The sequence below is a fragment of the Mustela nigripes genome, chromosome 17, assembly GCF_022355385.1.
Source record: "Mustela nigripes isolate SB6536 chromosome 17, MUSNIG.SB6536, whole genome shotgun sequence".
Taxonomy (NCBI): domain Eukaryota; kingdom Metazoa; phylum Chordata; class Mammalia; order Carnivora; family Mustelidae; genus Mustela; species Mustela nigripes.
In genome coordinates this window covers 18,039,325-18,058,237 of record NC_081573.1, presented here as the reverse complement: position 1 = coordinate 18,058,237, position 18,913 = coordinate 18,039,325, and the positions used below count along the sequence as shown (strand labels likewise).

The window sequence follows — 18,913 nt, the reverse complement described above, 5'->3', positions numbered from 1 at the left end:
GACCGGCCTTCTAGCGTCTTCCTTGCGGCGACTTTTGGTTGTAACGGGGCTATGTCAAATTGCGCTTCTGCTTCTAGCGCTGAGGAGAGGCCGCACTCAGAAGAGTCTTCCAGAATGAGCAGAGGACAGTGAGGAGGATAGGACCTAAATCCACGGTTTTGTATGAGCCCGACAGCACCTGTAACGGGGCTGTCCCTCTCGCCTGTCCGGCGCCTCCACACTAGCCCTCCGTTCCTGAGACACCCGCTGGGGACCTTGTTGAGCCTTTACACAGCGGAGACCGAGGTGCCTGGTCACCCGGCCCAGGGCTGGGGTGAGGGGTCGGCTGAGCCCGCTGGACGCGCTTGAGTCCCTGCTTCTCGCGGTCTCGCTCCGCCCATGAGGGGGTCATGGCGGCGCCGGAGCTGGTGAGTGGAGGGTCGCACAGGCTCACGCGCTGGGGTGCTCCCGGTTCAGCCCACAGTGATATTGACCCTGGGACTCTCTGATGAAGTTTTAGAATATAAATTAGGTTCAGTGGGGGTGGGGTCCAGAGCCAACCACGGAGAAAGAATTCTTGAGACATCTTTAGTGCAAAATGGGGTTTTTAATTAAAGCACAGAGACCGGACCTGTGGGCAGAAAGAGCTGTTGCCCCGGGGTCGTGAGGGGTGACAGGTTTTATTTGGTGGGGTTGTGGGATGTAAGGAAAAGGGAGGTTTCAATAAAACTTTCATATGCTGAAAGGACTTAAATATACCTGAGGCCTTGAGGCCTTCCCATTGTCTGGTTAAGGTGGTTTTTCCTCTCTAGCGAGGTATTTGCAGAAGGTTGGGAGATTCCTGGAAGAATGTCACACATGTCCCACCCAGGAGTGCGGGGTGGGAGGGAGGTTGCAGGGTGTCAGCTTCTGCTTTGTCCTCAGCTTGCTTGCTCTTCCCTCATCGTCGTCACCATTCCTTCTTAGTGTTCTTGGATCGGAAGGTTCTGGAGGAATACGGTGGTGGAGGGAGGTAGATTTAATCACTCCTAACCCAGGGTTCTGCACCCGGATCAGAGGTTAGAAGGGGAGGCCTGCATTTCTGCCTCTGACCTCAACTTGCCTTTCCGCAGCCATTGGCCTCTATTCCTCTGGGTCTAAAATTGGAATACTGTGTGTATTAAGGATTATTCTCTCTCAGTTGAGGGAACCAGAGGGCTTATGTGCGTGACATGTGTCCTTCATTGCTCAGAGAGCAATCAGCCTGGATGCGATTCTGAGGGGGACCAAGCTGGTCCTGCTCTGCTCTTAGGCTCACACCAGAGAGAGTCTGGCCTTTGGGCCTCCTTGCCGGAGACCTCTACCCAGCTGGAAGCGGGGAGAGGGGATGGGAGCTGCGTTTTTTGAATTGCTCCTTCTCTGATTGGCAGGTGGGAACACAAGACAGTCACCAGATTTAAGTTTGCAGTTGCCATCTCTGTATTACAAGTGAAGCCGGTTTGCAGCTTGCAGCAGAGAATCCATTTTCCTGTAGAACACATTTTCTTACTCAGGTTCCCCCACTTTCCAAAGGTTTGGATTTAGCCACTGGCTTTTAGGAGAGACTACATTATTAGTAAGACAAAAACAAAAATCCTCTTGGAGTTTCTTTTGGTTGGTGAGAACAGGTGCTAATATAAGTTTTTCCTAAAAGCAAAGTTAGCAGTAAGAGGGACCTTGAGAAAGTTGGGGGATACTTTTCACTTGACTGCAATTTGGCTTAGGGATGTTTTCCTAGGAACACTGTGCTTTCAGGTAGTGGGGGTGACTTGTGCTTGAAGAGTGAGTCCAATATTCATTATGGACAATATACAGGAATGCTGTGTCTCTTGGGTTGTAAACACAACAGAACTGAAGTTAAATCTGTAGCATGTCACCCTGTTCACTCGTCTTAGCTCTGAATACCTTTGGGACTTATGTTAGTGACTGATCTTTCCTCACCTGGCCTGCTCCCCAACTTCACTCCAGCCTCATTCCAGTGTCCCCTGAGAGAGGCCTTCCCTGGTTGCCCCAGATAAAGTCTCCTAATGTTTGCAATCAGTTATTCTCTTTTGTTGTTTTTTGAGCTATTAGAGCCCTATGACTTGGTCTTGGTCATTTCTTTAATTTCTTGTTGGAGACCCTTTCCCAGCCCCAGAGTGTGAGCTGCTGTTCTCTGCTCCATCTCCAGGCCTAGAACAGTGCTGGACCTGACCAGTGCCCAATAAGGGATTGAAGAATGAAAGGTTTTCCCCCTCTGGGACAATGTCATTCTTAGATTAAATCGAAACCCCCCACCATGGCTGGACCTGAGGGACCTGGGTTCAGTTCTTGCCCCTTCTCATTAGACATACAACTCTGTTTCACTTGGCTTTTTTTCCCCCTTAAGATCTTATTTATTATTTGACAGACAGAGAGATCACAGCTAGGAAGAGAGACAGGCAGAGAGAGGGGAGAAGCAGGCTCCCTGCCCAGCAGAGAGCCCGGTATGGGATTCGATCCCAGGACCCTGAGATCATGACCTGAGCTGAAGGCAGAGGCTTAACCCACTGAGCCACCCAGGTGCCCCTGTTCCACTTGGTTTTGAGCCTCCATTTGCTGCTTGTGAATGGAGATGATGGCGCTTACCTTGGGGGCTTATTCTCTGCTCCTTACCGCCTACATGAGGTGATCATGGTTTTGTGTCTTTCTCCAGTAGCTTCCTGCATAGGAAGCTTTGCTCTTCCACATCTTTTATTCTGTCAGAGGCACCATGTTCCTCCTTCCTGAGCCCACAACAGAACTAGGTTTCTCAGGAGATACTCAGGGGTTCAGAGCTTAGGCCTTTCTGGATTTTTGCCGGAGGCCAACTGATAGGTTCGCATCTCATCTAATAGATGTATGGCCGCCCACCATCTTTGCTTGATGTTCTAGGCTTTGGTGTCCTTCCAAGACGTGGCCGTGACCTTCACTGGGGAGGAATGGAGACATCTGGACCTGGCCCAGAGGACCTTATACCGGGAGGTGATGTTGGAGACTTGTGGGCTCTTGGTCTCACTGGGTAAGGATTCAGTGCTCTCCTGAGTGGTACCCACAGGCTTTCATTCCACTCTTTCTCTCTAAGCATGGTTGATTGAGAGGGTCTCTGGGACCCACCTTCCTGTCTCCCCACAGCCTAGGCATATTCGTGTGCTAACCTCTTATTGGCCTCCCTGTGTGTGCAACAGGGATTGTTGTACAAGAAACAGTTCTCAACATTTTTACCAAGTGTCCAGCATAAGCTGGCCTCAATCTGACGTCCTTATTCCAGATCTCCATAAGAGTTAAAGTGATTGGATTAGTTTGGTTGGGTCAAATGTCCTCACAGCCCATTTAACAGGACCTGTGGGTAATAGGAAGTTCTCCAAGTGGGTGAATCAGACAAACAGGAAGATATTTGACATTGGTGCTCATGGTATTTTTCCAAGCAGCACAATCTCAGCTAAATGGCTTTGGCCCCTGGTACCTGCACAATTGTCCCTTATTTCCTAAGGCCTTCGCCTTGCTTCTCTGCTGCTGAGGGAGATCATTTTAGAGGGTATACAGACATGTCATTTAACGGTGTTGATGGGCATCTAAGAAAGCTCTTCCTTTTTCCTTCCTCTTTCCTGCCTTCTATTGTTGTTGGAAGAGTCTGGGCTTGATGCTGCATCTTTAGCTGTCCTGTGTCTGTTGGCCAATTTCCCCTTCAGAAAGAAGAGCTGTAGGACATGGAGCCTTGAAGATGCAGCATGAGCTTCCTGGGACCAAATACAGTTATTTGGATTTTATTGTATTTTCATAGTAAACTTTGACTTAGCTGAAGTGACCTAGTATCTGTGAAGTGCTTAGAATAGAATTGGGAACATAGCAAGTATGACACATGTATTTATTATATGTACTAATCAGTAAATCCCAAATATTTTTGCACTGAAACCTGAAATGGTGAATTTTCCCAGAAATCGGTTTGAATACGAACCGATGGAGGCCCGAGGTTTCCCTTTTCCCAGACGTCCTGATGGTTACCTTGACGGGGCTCTCCCAGCCTCGTGTCCACATTGTCTCTCCCTGGAGGTCAGTCACCTGAAAGGAGATGCACGGGGAATAGTATTCTAGGTGGAGGGACCAACAGGCGCCAAGTCCCAGTGGGGACAGGGATTCAGTTCCATGACAGATGAAGGAAGGTCTGATTTAACTCTGACACTGCCCGCTGCCTGAGCTCAGGGCTAGGCATCCGGCAGACACCGTTGACCATTCACTGTGGGACAGCTGGATGCATTCTGGCCTTCAGTACAGGATCTTCTATTCCGAGCTTCTGACGGTCCCGGTGCCTTAGTCACTGGTTTCTCTAGAATCCTCCTGTCTTTAAGCCTTCACATTTGGCAAAATGCATTTGGAGTGTGTCCCAGAAAATGTCCTCATGCTGATTTCACCCCTGAAAGATGTAATGACTTTACCTGATGAGAAGCCCTGAGGTGACGCTGGCTCCTGGCCTGGCAGATGCCAACCCAGGCGTGTCCGTTCGCATTCTCTGCTTGGTCAAGGCCATCAGGCCGGTATCCTCGAAGTAGCCATGGGATGCTACAGCAGCAGGTCGGGTGGCAGGCCCCCACCTTCAGCTCTGTCTTCCCAACTTGGAGTAAAGGCTTGTTCTTCAGAGTGGGTAGCAGATTTAGGTCACATCTCAGACATCTGACAGCAGTAGATGCCGTTCAGCAGGTGATTTAGTCCAGTGTTTTTAGCCATCTTCTGGCCCTGGGGGGCTTTTTAGACTTCTTGTGTTCTGTCCTAAGGCCCAGAGATTTGGTTTAATTTGTTCCGTGTTCAAACCAGACATCTCCAGATAGTTCTGATCCATGGGGTGGTTGAATTCTACTGGCTTCATTAGGGAACACCTTCTGGAAAGAGTCGTTTCCTTTCTGGAGTTTCATGGTGGTGTGTGAAATGTGTATACTCCTATGTGCTCGAGACCTCCTTTTGTCCTTCCCTGTGTACCCATGCCCCATTTATCTCTCCATGCACAGGGCATCCTGTTCCCAAAGCAGAGCTGATCTCCCTGGTGGAGCAGGGGCAGGAACTGTGGACAGTGATGAGAGGCCTCTCCAAAAGCACGTATACAGGTAGGTGGCTGAGAGCCTGGCAGGTGGGTGTCCTGGCATATGGGTTTTATGGCAACTGACAGACCCCCAGGAGATCTGAAATTCCACAGGCAGCTTCTTTTCATGGTCTTCCTGGGGTCTTGGTTGGTCATGGAGCACTCCACACTGTGTTTCTCCAGTCTTTCCATCCCACCACACTCTTCTTTATTAGTTAGGACTTGGTGTGCAGAGTACCAGACAAGCTCTAAATGCTTCGTTAGCCACAAGCATTTACGATTGTTATATTTTCTTCTTGGACTGTCCTCCTTGTTATTATATAGTGTCCTTCTATGTCATTTGTTAGTCTTTGTTTTAACGTGTCCAAAATAAGTATTGCTGCTCTGGCTTTCCTTTGGCCTCCATTTGTATGATAGATGTTTCTCTGTCCTCTCATTTTCTCTTCTTCCTCCCTCTCTTTCTTTCTTTCTCTCCTTTCTTTTTCTCCTTCTTCCTTCTTTCCTTCTCCCTTCCTTCCTCTCTCTTTCTCTCTCTTTCTTTAATGTAGGCTCCACACCAAGGCCAGAGCCCACTATGGGATTTGACCTCATGACCCTGAGATCAAAAACTGAGCTGAGATCAAGAGTTGGAGGCTTCTAGGGGTCCCTGGGTGGCTCATTGGGTTAAGTCTCTGCCTTCAGCTCAGGTCATGATCTCAGGGTCCTGGGATCGAGCCCCGCATCGGGTTCTCTGCTCTGTAGGGAGCCTGCTTCCCCCTAATTTTCTGCCTGCCTCTCTGCCTACTTGTGATCTCTCACTCTCTGTCAAATAAATAAATAAAATATTTTAAAAAAATGTTGGAGGTTTCTAACAGACATATGAAAAAATGCTCAACATTACATCAGGGAAATACAAGTCAAAACCATAATGAGATACCATCTCACACCAGTCAGAATGGCTAAAATTAACTCAGGAATCAACAGATGTTGGCGAGGATGCAGAGATAGGGGAACGTGCTTAAAATGTTAGTGGGAGTGCATACTGGTGGCCAGTCTGGAAAACAGTATGGAGGTTCCTCAAAAAGTTAAAAATAGAGCTACTCTGTGACCCAGCAATTTCACTGCTGGGTATTTATCCAAAGGATACCAACATAGTGATTTGAAGGGGCACATGTACCCCAATGTTTATAGAAGCAGTGTCTACAATAGCTGAACTATGGAAAGAGCCCAGATGTCCATTGACAGGTGAGTCGATAAAGAAGATGTGGTGTAAACACACACACACACACACACACACACACACACACACAGGAATATTACTCAGCCATCAAAAAGAATGAAATCTTGCCTTTTGCAACAACGTGGATGGAACTAAAGGGTACTATGCTAAGCAAAAGGCAAATACCATATGATTTCATTCATATGTGGCGTTTAAGAAACAAGACAGATAAACATAGGGGAAGGGAAGGAATGAAGTAAGATAAAAGCAGAGAGGGAGGCAAACCATAAGAGACTCTTAACTATAGGAAACAACCTGAGGGTTCCTGGAGGGGAGGTTGGTGGGGGGACGGGGTAATTGGATGACGGGCATTAAGGAGAGCATTTGATATAATGTGCACTGGGTATTCTATGCAACTGACGAATCTCTACACTCTACCCCTGAAACTAATAATACACTGTACGTTACCTAAATTGAATTTAAGTAAAAAATTTTAAGTGTCAGAGGCTTAACCAACTGAGCCACGCAGGCATCCCTCTGTCCTATCGCTTTCAATCTGCAGGTATCTTTTGGTCTAAAACGAGTCTCTTGTAGGCAGCATATAGATGGGTCTTGTTTTTATATCCATTCTTTCACTCTTTAGCTTTTGATTGGAGCATTTAGCCCATTTACATTCAGAGTAATTATTGATGGATATATATTTGCTGCCATTTTATTACTTGTTTTGTGGTTATTTCTGTAGTTTTTTCTCAGATCCTTTTGTCTTTTGCTCTTTCACGTTTTGCTGATTTTCTTGAGTGATATATTTAGATTTCTTTCTCTTTATTCTTTGCATATTTATAAGTGATTTTTGATACATGATTACCACCAGATAAATTTTTCTGTCTCCTCACTTTGCTTCTCTGTGCCTGTTTCTGCGTGTTAAGATAAGTCAGCCTAAAAAAAAAAAGTCATCTGTGTCTTCCGCTCTTGAAAGTAGTGACTCTATGAAGAGGTCCTGGAGTGCCCTGTTGTTTGATATCCCCTTGTTCAGAACCTTGGTCCTTCAGGAGAGTATCCAACATGTTGCTTACATCCTGCTGCTGTGTCGGAGTCACTTTTCCTTTCAGTGCTGTTGTCCACACTGACTCTGCCTGTTGTAGGCCATGCTTGTTCTCTGTGGTGTTAGTGGGACCCAGGCAGGCCAGCTCCTGGGAGTAGTGCCCACCTGGGAACTCAGGAGCAGGGTGGCCATATTAGCTAGATTGGCCCTAGACCACTAGTCCTGTGAGGATCTCCTGAGGTCCTGCGGTGGCTGGGGGCACAAGGCTGAGCACAGCATACAATGTTGGCTGGAGCAGGCTGCCGTGCACAGTGCAGTGGTTGGGGGGTCTTGGTGGCTAGGTGTAGCGCATGGCAGCAGCTGGGCACTCAGTGGCTGGGCACAGTGCCTGCTGATGATGGGGAGTGCGTGGCTGGTCATGGCCCGTGAAAGTGGCTGGTAGGAATGACTGGGCAGGGTGTGCAATGGCACCTGTGGGTGTCTGGCTAGGCAGAGCTTGCAGTGCTGGCTTGGTGGGGGGGGCATTCCTGTGAAAAACACAAGCATGGCTGGGGGCCCACAACTGGGTGTGGCACGGCACATGTGTGTGGCATGCACATCCCTGCACGTATCCATCCTTCCATTTGCGAAGCAGATATTTGGACACAGTCCCTAGCCTTGTTCTCTTCTTGGCCTTCTGTCTTATGAAACCTCAAGGGGATATTTGCCTTTGTCAGCCTCACAGTTGAACTAAGAGCTGCTGGAGCCATGGAAGGAGAGGCATTGCTGCAGATTTGTGATCTCTCCCCACTCATGTTCCTTCCACCTGCTTGGCCAGCAAGTGTCCTGCCCTCCCCTCCTTACTCCTTAGAGGCTGTCTCATACCATCACCCCGCTCTGCCATTCCATGTCTTCACTTGAATGAATGTTCCAGGACTCCAGTCTCCCACTGTCATCCTAAAAAGAATCTCATGATTTGGCCCTCTTCTCCCATCTCCCCATTTTCAACTACTGGTCGTACCATTCCGCAAGTCAAGGAAGCCAGGAACAAAAGGAAGACCCCATACCGCCTGCATCGTCTTCCTACCCTCTAGGCCGCCATTCCTGAATCTCAATCACGTTTTATCTTCCATATCTCCAGAATCTGTCACCTTCACCAGCTCTGTCATTTGCCCATGAGCTTCCTCGTCCAAGCCATACTCATCTCTTGCCTGATTATGCTAGCAGACTCCCAGTCACTCTCCCTGTATCTGCTGCCTGCCTCTGGTCCCCTCTCTGTCTTCCATCCGCTTCCTTATCCACTCACCGTCCTTCCAGATACCACCACCCACCTTGCCGCTGGTAACTCACCATGTGACCTACTTCACATTCAGAAGAGAGATTACACACTCAGCCTTCTTTCCGTTTACCCTGGATAGACTCATCTTGCGCCTTCCTTCTCACTTCTGTGGGAGAGTTCTCATGCGTGACGAGCGTTCCCCCAGCAGAGTCTAGATCACACTGTCGCCTGACTTCTCAGGTATATTAGTTATCTGTTGCTGCCTGGCAGTATTCCCACAAACATAGCTCAAAATATCTATTTCCTGTTACCCATCTGTGGCTTGGAGGTGCAGGCACAACTTGGAGGGGTCCGCCTCACGCCGCAGTCAGGGACCCCTCACACCTGTCACCTTCCTTCTTCAGATCAGGTGGTGGTGGGAGACACTCCAGCAAGAGGGGACACAGCCCCATCTTGTACATTCTGCTGCCTGGGCCCGGCCACAGTCTGTTCTTTAGAAGCCAATCAAGCCAATCTGGCATTTCACCCGAGAGCGTCATAGCAGGGTGTAAGCACCACGAGGTAGGAATTAGGAGATTCCATACAGGGGTCTGCTGCCTCCGGGACCTTGATCTTCACTTACTTCCTGCCCCTTCTGTATCTTCACCTTCTCTCAACTCAATACGGAAAACACAGTGAAGGTTCGGACCCGTGGGGGAAGTATGAAACCAAAATGTTCTTGACTGGCCAGCACATGTAACTGTTGACGACTCTATTTCACGGGAACAAGCAAGCTTCTGGGAGGACTTTTCTCATTCTCTGAAGAGACAGCTACCCAGGACTTCTAGGCTTCCCCATTACTGTTTTACTATTTTCTTTAATTGCTGTTTGAAGGCGTAACTTACAGTAAATATATAGATTTTAAAGGTTCATCTTCATGAAATACTACATGTATAAACCCAACTATCCACCACACAGGTCAAGAAATATTTCCAGTACCTCCCAGGTTTCTTCTGCTCCCTCTTTATTAATATCCCCTTTTACCGAAGTAGCCAGCATTCAACTCAATCACTAGATTAGTTTTAAAGACTTAGAAATGGACCCCCACAGTGCATAATACTGTTACGTCTCTGTCTTCTTTTGATAATTGTGGCTCCGAGTTTCCCTCATCTGGGTTGCAAAATTCAGAGTTATTTCTTAACTGGGCAATGTCTCAGTGAATAAATAGGTTTTATATATCCATTTTCTTGTTATCTGGCTTGTTCTCCAGTTTCAGAATATTGTGAAGAATGCAGCTGTGAATATTCTTGATCATATTTTTTGTTGGATCTAAGCACACATTTCTGTTGGGAATATGCAAATGAGTGGCCTGGCTGGATTATGGTGTAGATACATGATTAGCTTCAGTACAAATCACCAAACAGTTTCAAAGCGACATTATTTCACATTCCCAGTAGACATGTGTAAGAGTCGTCAGCTGCTATGCATACTGGGGAGCAGGTATTTATTATTTGAGACCCAGTAGTGTTTTTCAGCACCACACTACTGAAAATGTTCTTACTCACGTTACTGCTGATATTCTGGCTGGCAAGTGCAGGACCTCTAATAATGATAAGAGGGGTGTACAGCTTACTGAACATTTGCTGTGCCCTGGGATGGTTGATTGACATACCTTTTCTTATGTTATTGTGAACATTGTTATGTGTCCTCCCCAAATTCATAATTGGAGCTGGGGGTTAGGGCCTCCAGTGTGATGCTGTCAGGTTGGGATTTGGGGAGATGATTGGGTTTAGATGAGCTCATGAGGGTGGAGCCCCCGTGATGGGATTGGTGTCCACATAAGAAGACAAAGGGAGACCATCCTCTTTCCTAGGTGTCGCACGAGTGCTGGTGACGGTTAGGAGAAGAGGGAGAACAATCTGGTGTCTCTTCTTAGAAGGATACTAATCCTACCAGATCGGGGACCTACCCTGATCACCTCATTTCACCTCAGTTGCTTCCATAAAGGCCCTATTTCCAAATTCACATTGGAGGTTAGGGCTTCAACACATGAATTTTGGGAGAACACAAACGTGGAGTTCGTAACAAAATTTGCTTTTAGAGTAAATATAAGGGCTATTCATATATTGTTTTTCTTGCGTCAGTTTGGTAATTTGAATCTTTCAAGGAGTTTTTCCACTTCATCTAATTATTCTATCTATTACATTTTAAGATTGTTTTATCATGTTAAATTTTATGTTATGTATTTACCACAGTAAATAAGGCTTAAAAAATGAATATACATGTATGTGTATATATATACACATACATACATATGTGTATACACATACATACATATGTGTGTATATATATATTAATCGCCTGGTGCTCATCATGCCAAGTACACTCCTTAATCCCCATCACCTTTTTAACCCATCCCCCCATCCACTCATTTCCCCTCTAGTAACCATCAGTTTGTTCTCTATAGTTAAGAATCTGTTTCCTGGTTTGTGTCTCTCTGTCTGTCTCTTTTTTACCCTTTGCTCATTTGTTTTGTTTCTTAAATTCCACATATAATTGAACTCATATGGTATTTGTCTTTCTCTGATCACTTACCATTATACTCTGTAGCTGCATCCATGTTGTTGCAAATGACAAGATTTCTTTCCTTTTTTATGGCTGAATAATATTTCATTGTGTATGTATAACTCATCTTCTTTATCCATGCATCAGTCAGTGGACAGTTGGGCTGTATCTTGGTCACTGTAAATAATGTAGCAGTAAACACAGGGATGTATGTATCCTATGTATGTGTTTTTATAACGCCACATAAACTGACATTCTCAAAACAGGCTTAAACATTACTTCATTATACTCAAGTGTACACATACTTACTTGAACTTTATGGAAAGTATAACATAGGTTATATTGTTTTATATGATTTGTACTTTTTATTCAGCAGTATATTATTAAGATTCCCCATGCGTGGGGTGCCTGGGTGGCTCAGTGGGTTAAAGCCTTTGCCTTCGACTCAGGTCATGATCCCAGGGTCCTGGGATCGAGCCCCACATAGGACTTCCTGCTCAGCGGGGAGCCTGCTTCCTCCTCTCTCTCTGCCTGCCTCTCTGCCTACTTGTGATCAAATAAATAAAGCCTACTTGTGTGTCAAACAAGCCTACTTGTGTGTCAAATAAATAAATAAAATCTTAAAAAGAAAAAGATTCCTCGTGCGTGTAGTATAGTTCACTCTTTTTTTTTCTGTAGTCATTTTCATGAATACAACACAATGTATTCATTTATTTTCATGGGCATTTTCATGTATCTAGTTTCTTATACCCACAAAGAATGCTCTTGTAGAAATTTACGTATATATGTCCTCATGAGTATGTGTAAGAATTTCTCTTAGTAGTGTTCCTAGGGCTAGAATTTTTTGATGATTATAGGTGAGCAAAAGGAGAACTTCAGTAGATGCTGCCCTGCTGTTTTCTCAAATGGTATCTTACCTGTTTACACTTCACCTGCATTGTATTAATGATTCTGTGGCTCTGCATCCTTTCCAACTATTACATTTGTAAGTTTGTTCAATCGGGTGAATATAATATGGTATCTCCTTGTGGTATTTTTGCTCCTTCCCTCATCCAGGAAAGTTGAGCACCTGTTCATATGTTGATTGGCTAATGTAGATCTTCTGTGAAATGTCAGTTCGTACCAATGTGCTTAATTTTCATTTTGGAAGTGGAGTTCTGAACTTACCCGCTGTAATTGTGGTTTTATCTGTTTCTCTGTTGAACTCAGTTTTTGGGTTATTTTGAGGCTGTGGTATTTGTTGCGTACAGATTTAGGATTGTTATGTCTTCCTGGTGGATTGATTTTTTTTTTTTTATCATTCTATAATGTCCCTCTTTTTCTCATTTACTTTGCTCTGTAGTCTATGGTATCTGATATTAATCTAGATACCCTTGTTTGCCTTTTAAAAAATTATATTTAGTTTAGTCAAATTGACTAGTTTTTGCATTTACAGTGAATGGTTTTTTATCTTGTTTATGAAATCTTTCAGTTTCCCAAGATCTAAAAGATAATTATTTTTACTGTTTACTAAATGTTGTGAGTGTTGTACTTCTGACAGGTCTTAATCAGTCTGGCGTGAGGGTAGGAATGTGGTTTCATTTTTCCCCATATGGGAAATGATTTCTCGAGATCCATTTGTGGAATAGTCCCTCCTTTTCCCACTGGGCCTCTCTGTGACTTCTGTCATATTTCAAAGTTCATACATACATTTCTGAGCTCTTAATTCTGTTTTTTCCTTTGACAGTTTGACAGTTGATCTTAAATCTGTGCCTACATCATACTGCCTTGATGTACATAATCATCATAATTCTAGTTCCTCAAAGGGCAAGACTCCCTTTTTTATTCTTCTGTGGAGATAGCCTGGTCTGTTTGTTCATTTGTATAAATTCCACAAAGTGAGAAATCATTTTGTGAACATCCTTGAAAAATTCTATCAGGACTTTATCTGAAGTTGTATTGAATTTATAGATGAATTTAAGGATAATACAATCCCCCTTTTCATATAGATCTTCATTAATGTGGTAAATTTATAATTCTCTTCATCTAGAATCTAGATGAATCTAGAATAGGTATCTATTTGGTGTCTATTTACCTGGTCTTTACTCAGATGAAGCAGGCTCAGTACGCCCACCCAGCAGTTTCTCATCATCTCCCACAATCTCACAGCCCAGAATCCTGAGGTTTTTTTTCTCCTCTGCCCCTGCCTGCCGCTCCAGCCTCGTCTCCACCATCCTCCCATCCACTTCACTTTGCCTGGCATCCAGAATTCTCTTAACACACCACATGTACTTCCATCATCTGCTGCAGTTTCTCCCCTAATTCCTCTATTAGGGAAACCCTGTTCTCCTTTAGAAATAAGCTACCACAGCACCTTTTCCACATAGCCTCCACTGACCTCTTTCTGTTTCCCATGTGGGTCAGGTTAAGTGCCCCTTCCCTGTGCCATCATACCATGGGCTGTTAGGGCACAGTCATTACACGCAGCGTAGTCTTTACTCTGCCCGCCCTCCCCTATTCTGGAGAGTGAGGGGACCTCTCCACTCCAGATTCTGCATGCCCTGCCCCAGCTTTTCTTCCTGAGTTGCCTTTTAGAGACATCTAGAGTCCAAGGATTAGTGAAGAAAGAAATTGTAAGCCTGGGCTTAGTAGGTGTATAAATGCCACAGGCATTAGAGGAATTATTTTCATCTTCATTCTATCCCTATTGGTAATTTTGTTTGTTCTGTGTCGACGTGACTAATAGACACCTTTCTGTATTGGATTCCCTTCAGGTGAAAAAGCAAAACCTGAGACCACAGAGCTTACTGCTTCTCAGCTTGCCTTCACTGAGGAAGCCCCCTTTGAGGAACAAGTGACCCAGGGAGTCTCAAGGGATTCCAGGTTGGGGCAAGCAAGGGATCAGGAGAAGCTATCAGAAGTGCAGGAAGCGAACTTGAGGCCAGGTGCGGACCCCCACAAGGAGACATGCCCTAGGAAGCTGACCCATAAACGTGATGATTTGGAGACCGGTGATCGTTTGGGTTTCACGGTTTTGCAGGAGCGCGTCACTACACAAGGTGATCTACGTGAACCCGAGCAAGGACCAGGCAAAGACCCTGTGATAGAGGCAAGGAATAGCCTGTATAAATGCAAAGAATGTGGGAAAAGGTTTAGCAAGAACTGGGCTCTTGTTCGGCATCAGCAGATTCATGCCGGAGTGAAGCCCTTTAAATGCAGTGAATGTGGGAAAGCCTGTCGTTATATGGCAGACTTCATTCGACACATGAGGTTTCATACTGGGGAAAAACCATACAAGTGTGTTGAGTGTGGGAAGGCGTTCAAACGCAGGTCTCACCTCACAGAGCACCAGCGCATTCACACTGGAGATAAGCCCTATGAGTGCAAAGAATGTGGTAAAACTTTCACCCACCGCTCTTCTTTTAACCAACATAATATGACCCACACTAGGGAAAAGCCCTTTTTGTGCAAAGAATGTGGAAAAGCTTTTTACTACAGCTCTTCCTTTGCTCAACACATGAGGATTCACACCGGAAAGAAACTCTATGAGTGCAGTGAATGTGGAAAGGCCTTCACTCACCGCTCCACTTTTATCCAGCACAATATGACCCACACCGGAGAAAAGCCCTTCTTGTGCAAAGAATGTGGAAAAGCCTTTTGCCTCAGCTCATCCTTCACTCAGCACATGAGGATTCACACTGGAGAGAAACCCTACGAGTGCGACGACTGTGGAAAGGCCTTCACTCACCGCTCTACTTTTATCCGGCACAAGAGGACTCATACCGGAGAGAAGCCCTTTGAATGCAAGGAATGTGGGAAAACCTTCTGCGACAGCTCTTCCTTAATCCAGCACATGAGGATTCACACTGGCGAGAGGCCCTATAAGTGCAGTGATTGTGGAAAAGCCTTTACACACCACTCTGTTTTTATCCGACATCATAGGACCCACAGTGGGGAAAAACCCTTGGAGTGTAAAGAATGTGCAAAAGCCTTTTACTACAGCTCTTCCTTTACTCGACACATGAGGATCCACACTGGCGAGAAGCCCTACGTATGCAGAGAATGCGGGAAGGCCTTTACCCAACCTGCAAATTTTGTTCGTCATAATAGGATCCACACTGGAGAAAAACCATATGAGTGCAAACACTGTAAGAAGGCTTTTTGTGACAACTTTGCTTTAACTCAGCACATGAGAACTCACACTGGAGAGAAACCCTTTGAATGTGGTGAATGTGGAAAAACCTTCAGCCACAGTTCCTCCTTCACTCACCATCGAAAAATTCATACCAGAGTTTAAAGGTTGTTTACATCAGTCAATTTTAGTGAACACCTACTGGTGAAATACCTTTTCTTTTGAATGTAACCATTCAGGAAAAACCTTTTGGCGGGTGAAATATCTTGCTCATTATCTGAGAATTCATACTGAGGAGAAACATAATTGCCATCCGTGTGAAAGCTTTTTGTGGCAGGTCATCTCAAGGGTCATATTAGAAATTGACCCAGCCTAGACCCTTACACTACCCTCGAGAGTCATCCATGAGTGAGACCCAGTGGTTTTGCATTTAGGAAATATGTCTGCAAGAATTCTTCCTATATTTGGGGCACCTGGGTAGCTCAGTGGGTTAAAGCCTCTGCCTTTGGCTCAGGTCATGATCCCAGGGTCCTGGGATCGAGCCCCACATCGGGCTCTCTGCTCAGCGGGGAGCCTGCTTTCTCCTCTCTCTCTGCCTGCTTAAAAAAAAAGAATTCTTCCTATATTTATACTATAAAACCACCTCAAGGGTGTTTTAAAAGTACAATGAGAGGTAGAGGAGGAGATATAGAAGAGAAAGGGAAAAGAAAAGAATGTACGGCTTCTTTCCAATTTCCCTGCCAAGCTTGTGATAATTTGTCATTGGGGTTGGGGTGGGGAATGGTGTAGGTATGAGAGATAGAAAGACCTCATTCCCTCTGTGTGTGTGTGTGTGTGTGTTTTAAGATTTATTTATTTGGGAGAGAGCGAGAGAGAACATGGATGGGGGAGAGGGAGAAGCAGGCTCCCTGCTGAGCAGGGGGTCTGATGTGGGCGTCAATCCCAGGACCCCAGGATCATGACCTGAGCTGAAGGCAGATGCTTAACTGACTGAGCCACCGGGCATCCCTGTGTATTTTTTATATATCTATCATCAGGAGAACTGGAACATTGAAGGCAGCTCTGCTGTCAACATTTCTTGAAAATATTCCTTATTCTAAAACATTGTCATTTTTACCCTTGAGGAACATAAATGTTGGTGAGAGATTTAGAGGCCCAAGTCATGAAATACTTAACACACATACACACACTCGTATATTTAGTCAATTCTTGTTATTCATTGTAGTTGTGTTCTATACATCCATCACAAACACTGAATTAATACTGAACCATTGCTCCTAAGGGAAATGCAGACATGTTCATCTGAGCCTCTGTTTACATTTTCATCAACCAAACAATGCATAACCTGTCATGGATTTTTTTTTTCTATTTAAAGGCACCTGAATTGAATATATGTTTCTCAGAAATAAATTATTTGCAGTATTATAATAAAAATATTTCAATTACATCATTTTGTATAGTATATTCTGTTATTACTGTACTTTAAGTCATTCATACAATACACACAATTTAATAATGTACATAAACACAGTAAACAGTACAATAATGTGAACACCTACACTATGCTATACTGTACAGTCATTCAGAGAAAGTGCAGAAAAAGTTAAAATTAATCGAAGATTAATATTAAATAGTTTTGATAGAGCTGTGGGATGTGGCGGGGGGCAGTGCACTTTGGATAAACATCTTGACCTTGGCTTACCCCAAGAAAACCAAAGGAATAGTTGATGGTACTTATTTCAAGCCACTGAAGTGCCTTGAAAAATTGCACAAGGCTGCATTTGCTAATAGGGTCCCATTGTTTCATGTCATTGAAAATTCTTCCAAGGCAGAATTTCATTCTGATATTATGGCTGCTGTGAGAGGGACAGTTCATTCAGCGGTAGATGGATTTTCATCCCTATCTTCATCATTACTGACTTCAGTGCCTTGTTTTGCCATCCTTCTGGGTCTTAGTGGGCTCTACTACCTTTTCTACCAAAATTTCTTCCACATCCTCATGTCCCTGAAGATTTTCCCACTTATTTGCCTTCCGATACGCATTATGTGTTTGACACTGACCTTTATATTTTCCATAACTTTGCCAAAGCCTTTGAAATTTTTCAGGCAGTCTGCCCATTTTTCCAGATATTACTGATAGTGGTCTGCCTGATACTGTACCAGGCTGTGCACCATGATCACCAATGGAGCATAGAGAAACCAACTTCCAGTAGTCCGTCATGTGGTTTCCTTGCTGGTGTTGTATTGGTTTACCATAAATTTCCCTCATGTTGTGCACCACGAAAGCTTTATTATGTCCTGATTGAGAGGTTAGGTGACCTAATGTTTAGGAGCATGAAAAGAACATCTAGGTTGGGGTGGACATTTGAAAGTTCTTCATGGTAATGGACTGGGGCATTATTCAAAATCAATACAACCTTGGAGGCAAGGTTTCTGCCTTAGAGATAGCAGTCAGCTTCTTGGATGAGCAGTTGTGGAAGCGATCCCAGAATGTTTCTGAAATCTCATATGTCATTATCTCAAACTTCTGGAATTTCCTTTTACGTTCTTGTGGATTTGGGGCTCTGTATACCTTTAGGGGTTTGCACTTAGTCGGTTGCTGTGGGTATTGACACACAGTAGCAAGACTGCATGATATTTGAATAATTTGAAGATGGGATTTGAAGGCCATTTGCATTGTGTAGGATCATTTGTCAAGAGTCAATGAAAACAAGCCAGGGGGTGCCTGGGTGGCTCAGTGGGTTGAGCCTCTGCCTTCGGCTCAGGTCATGATCCCAGGATCCTGGGATTGAGTCCCGCATTGGGCTCTCTGCTCAGCAGGGAGCCTGCTTCCACCTCTCTCTCTCTGCCTGCCTCTCTGCCTACTTGCGATCTCTGTCAAATAAATACCTTTATAAAAACAAAAGAAAAAAAGAAAAGCCAGTCTCACTGGCATTGAAACCTGCTCTTCCACATAACACTTTCTCTGTATTAATATTTAGCAGGTATTTAAACAATTATTCCACAGCCTCCTGATCTGCAGGATTTGCTTCATCTACACACTCTTCATACCGTATTGTCTCTTGAAATGTGCAAGCCAGCCAACTAGCTGATCAGGTTTCGCATTGTCCCTATCTGGGTAAGGATTAAATTTTGGCTTTCAGCCTCAGAACAGTGCCTTCCTATACTTTTTTATGGGTCTTTATCTCGCAAATCCACAATTTGAGCTGCTTTTTAAAATCTTTTTCATAGCTTCGTCACCCACTATGAAAGATACTTTTAACATTTTCTGGAATGACTTCATGTACAGATCAGTGCATTTCTTCGTCCTACTTGAGAATATGCCATATTGTTGATTCATTGACATTGAACTCTGAGCCAACAGCAGTACAACTGCCGGAAGGTAGTCCATCTAACACATGTGTGTACTTTAAGGTCCATCACAGCCCTCTTGCACTTACATACACTGGACAGCACCAGATGCCTCGGTGGCGTAGTTGGTCAAGTGCCTGACTCTTGATTTTGGCTCAGGTCATGATCTCAGAGTCATGGGACTGAGCCCTGTGTTGGGCTCCATGCTCCGTGGAGTCTGCTTGATATTCTCCCTCTCCCCACCCCCTGCTGTACTCTCTCTCTTTCTAATAAGTAAATTTAAAAAAAAAGAAATTAAGTCCAAATTAGGTAGAAATAAATGATAAAGCTAAGAGCAGAAA

At 44.7% G+C, this 18,913-nt stretch overlaps 1 protein-coding gene across 1 annotated transcript; it reads left to right on the top strand.

Annotated features, from left to right (window-relative positions):
* Positions 1-389: 389 nt before the first annotated feature.
* Positions 390-16,668, top strand: ZNF599 (zinc finger protein 599). The gene is made up of 4 exons (XM_059381617.1): positions 390-407; positions 2,890-3,016; positions 4,998-5,093; positions 13,864-16,668. Exons 1-4 carry the CDS (start codon positions 390-392, stop codon positions 15,384-15,386), a joined length of 1,764 nt encoding a protein of 587 aa, XP_059237600.1. The 3' UTR covers positions 15,387-16,668.
* The last annotated feature ends 2,245 nt before the right edge of the window (positions 16,669-18,913 follow it).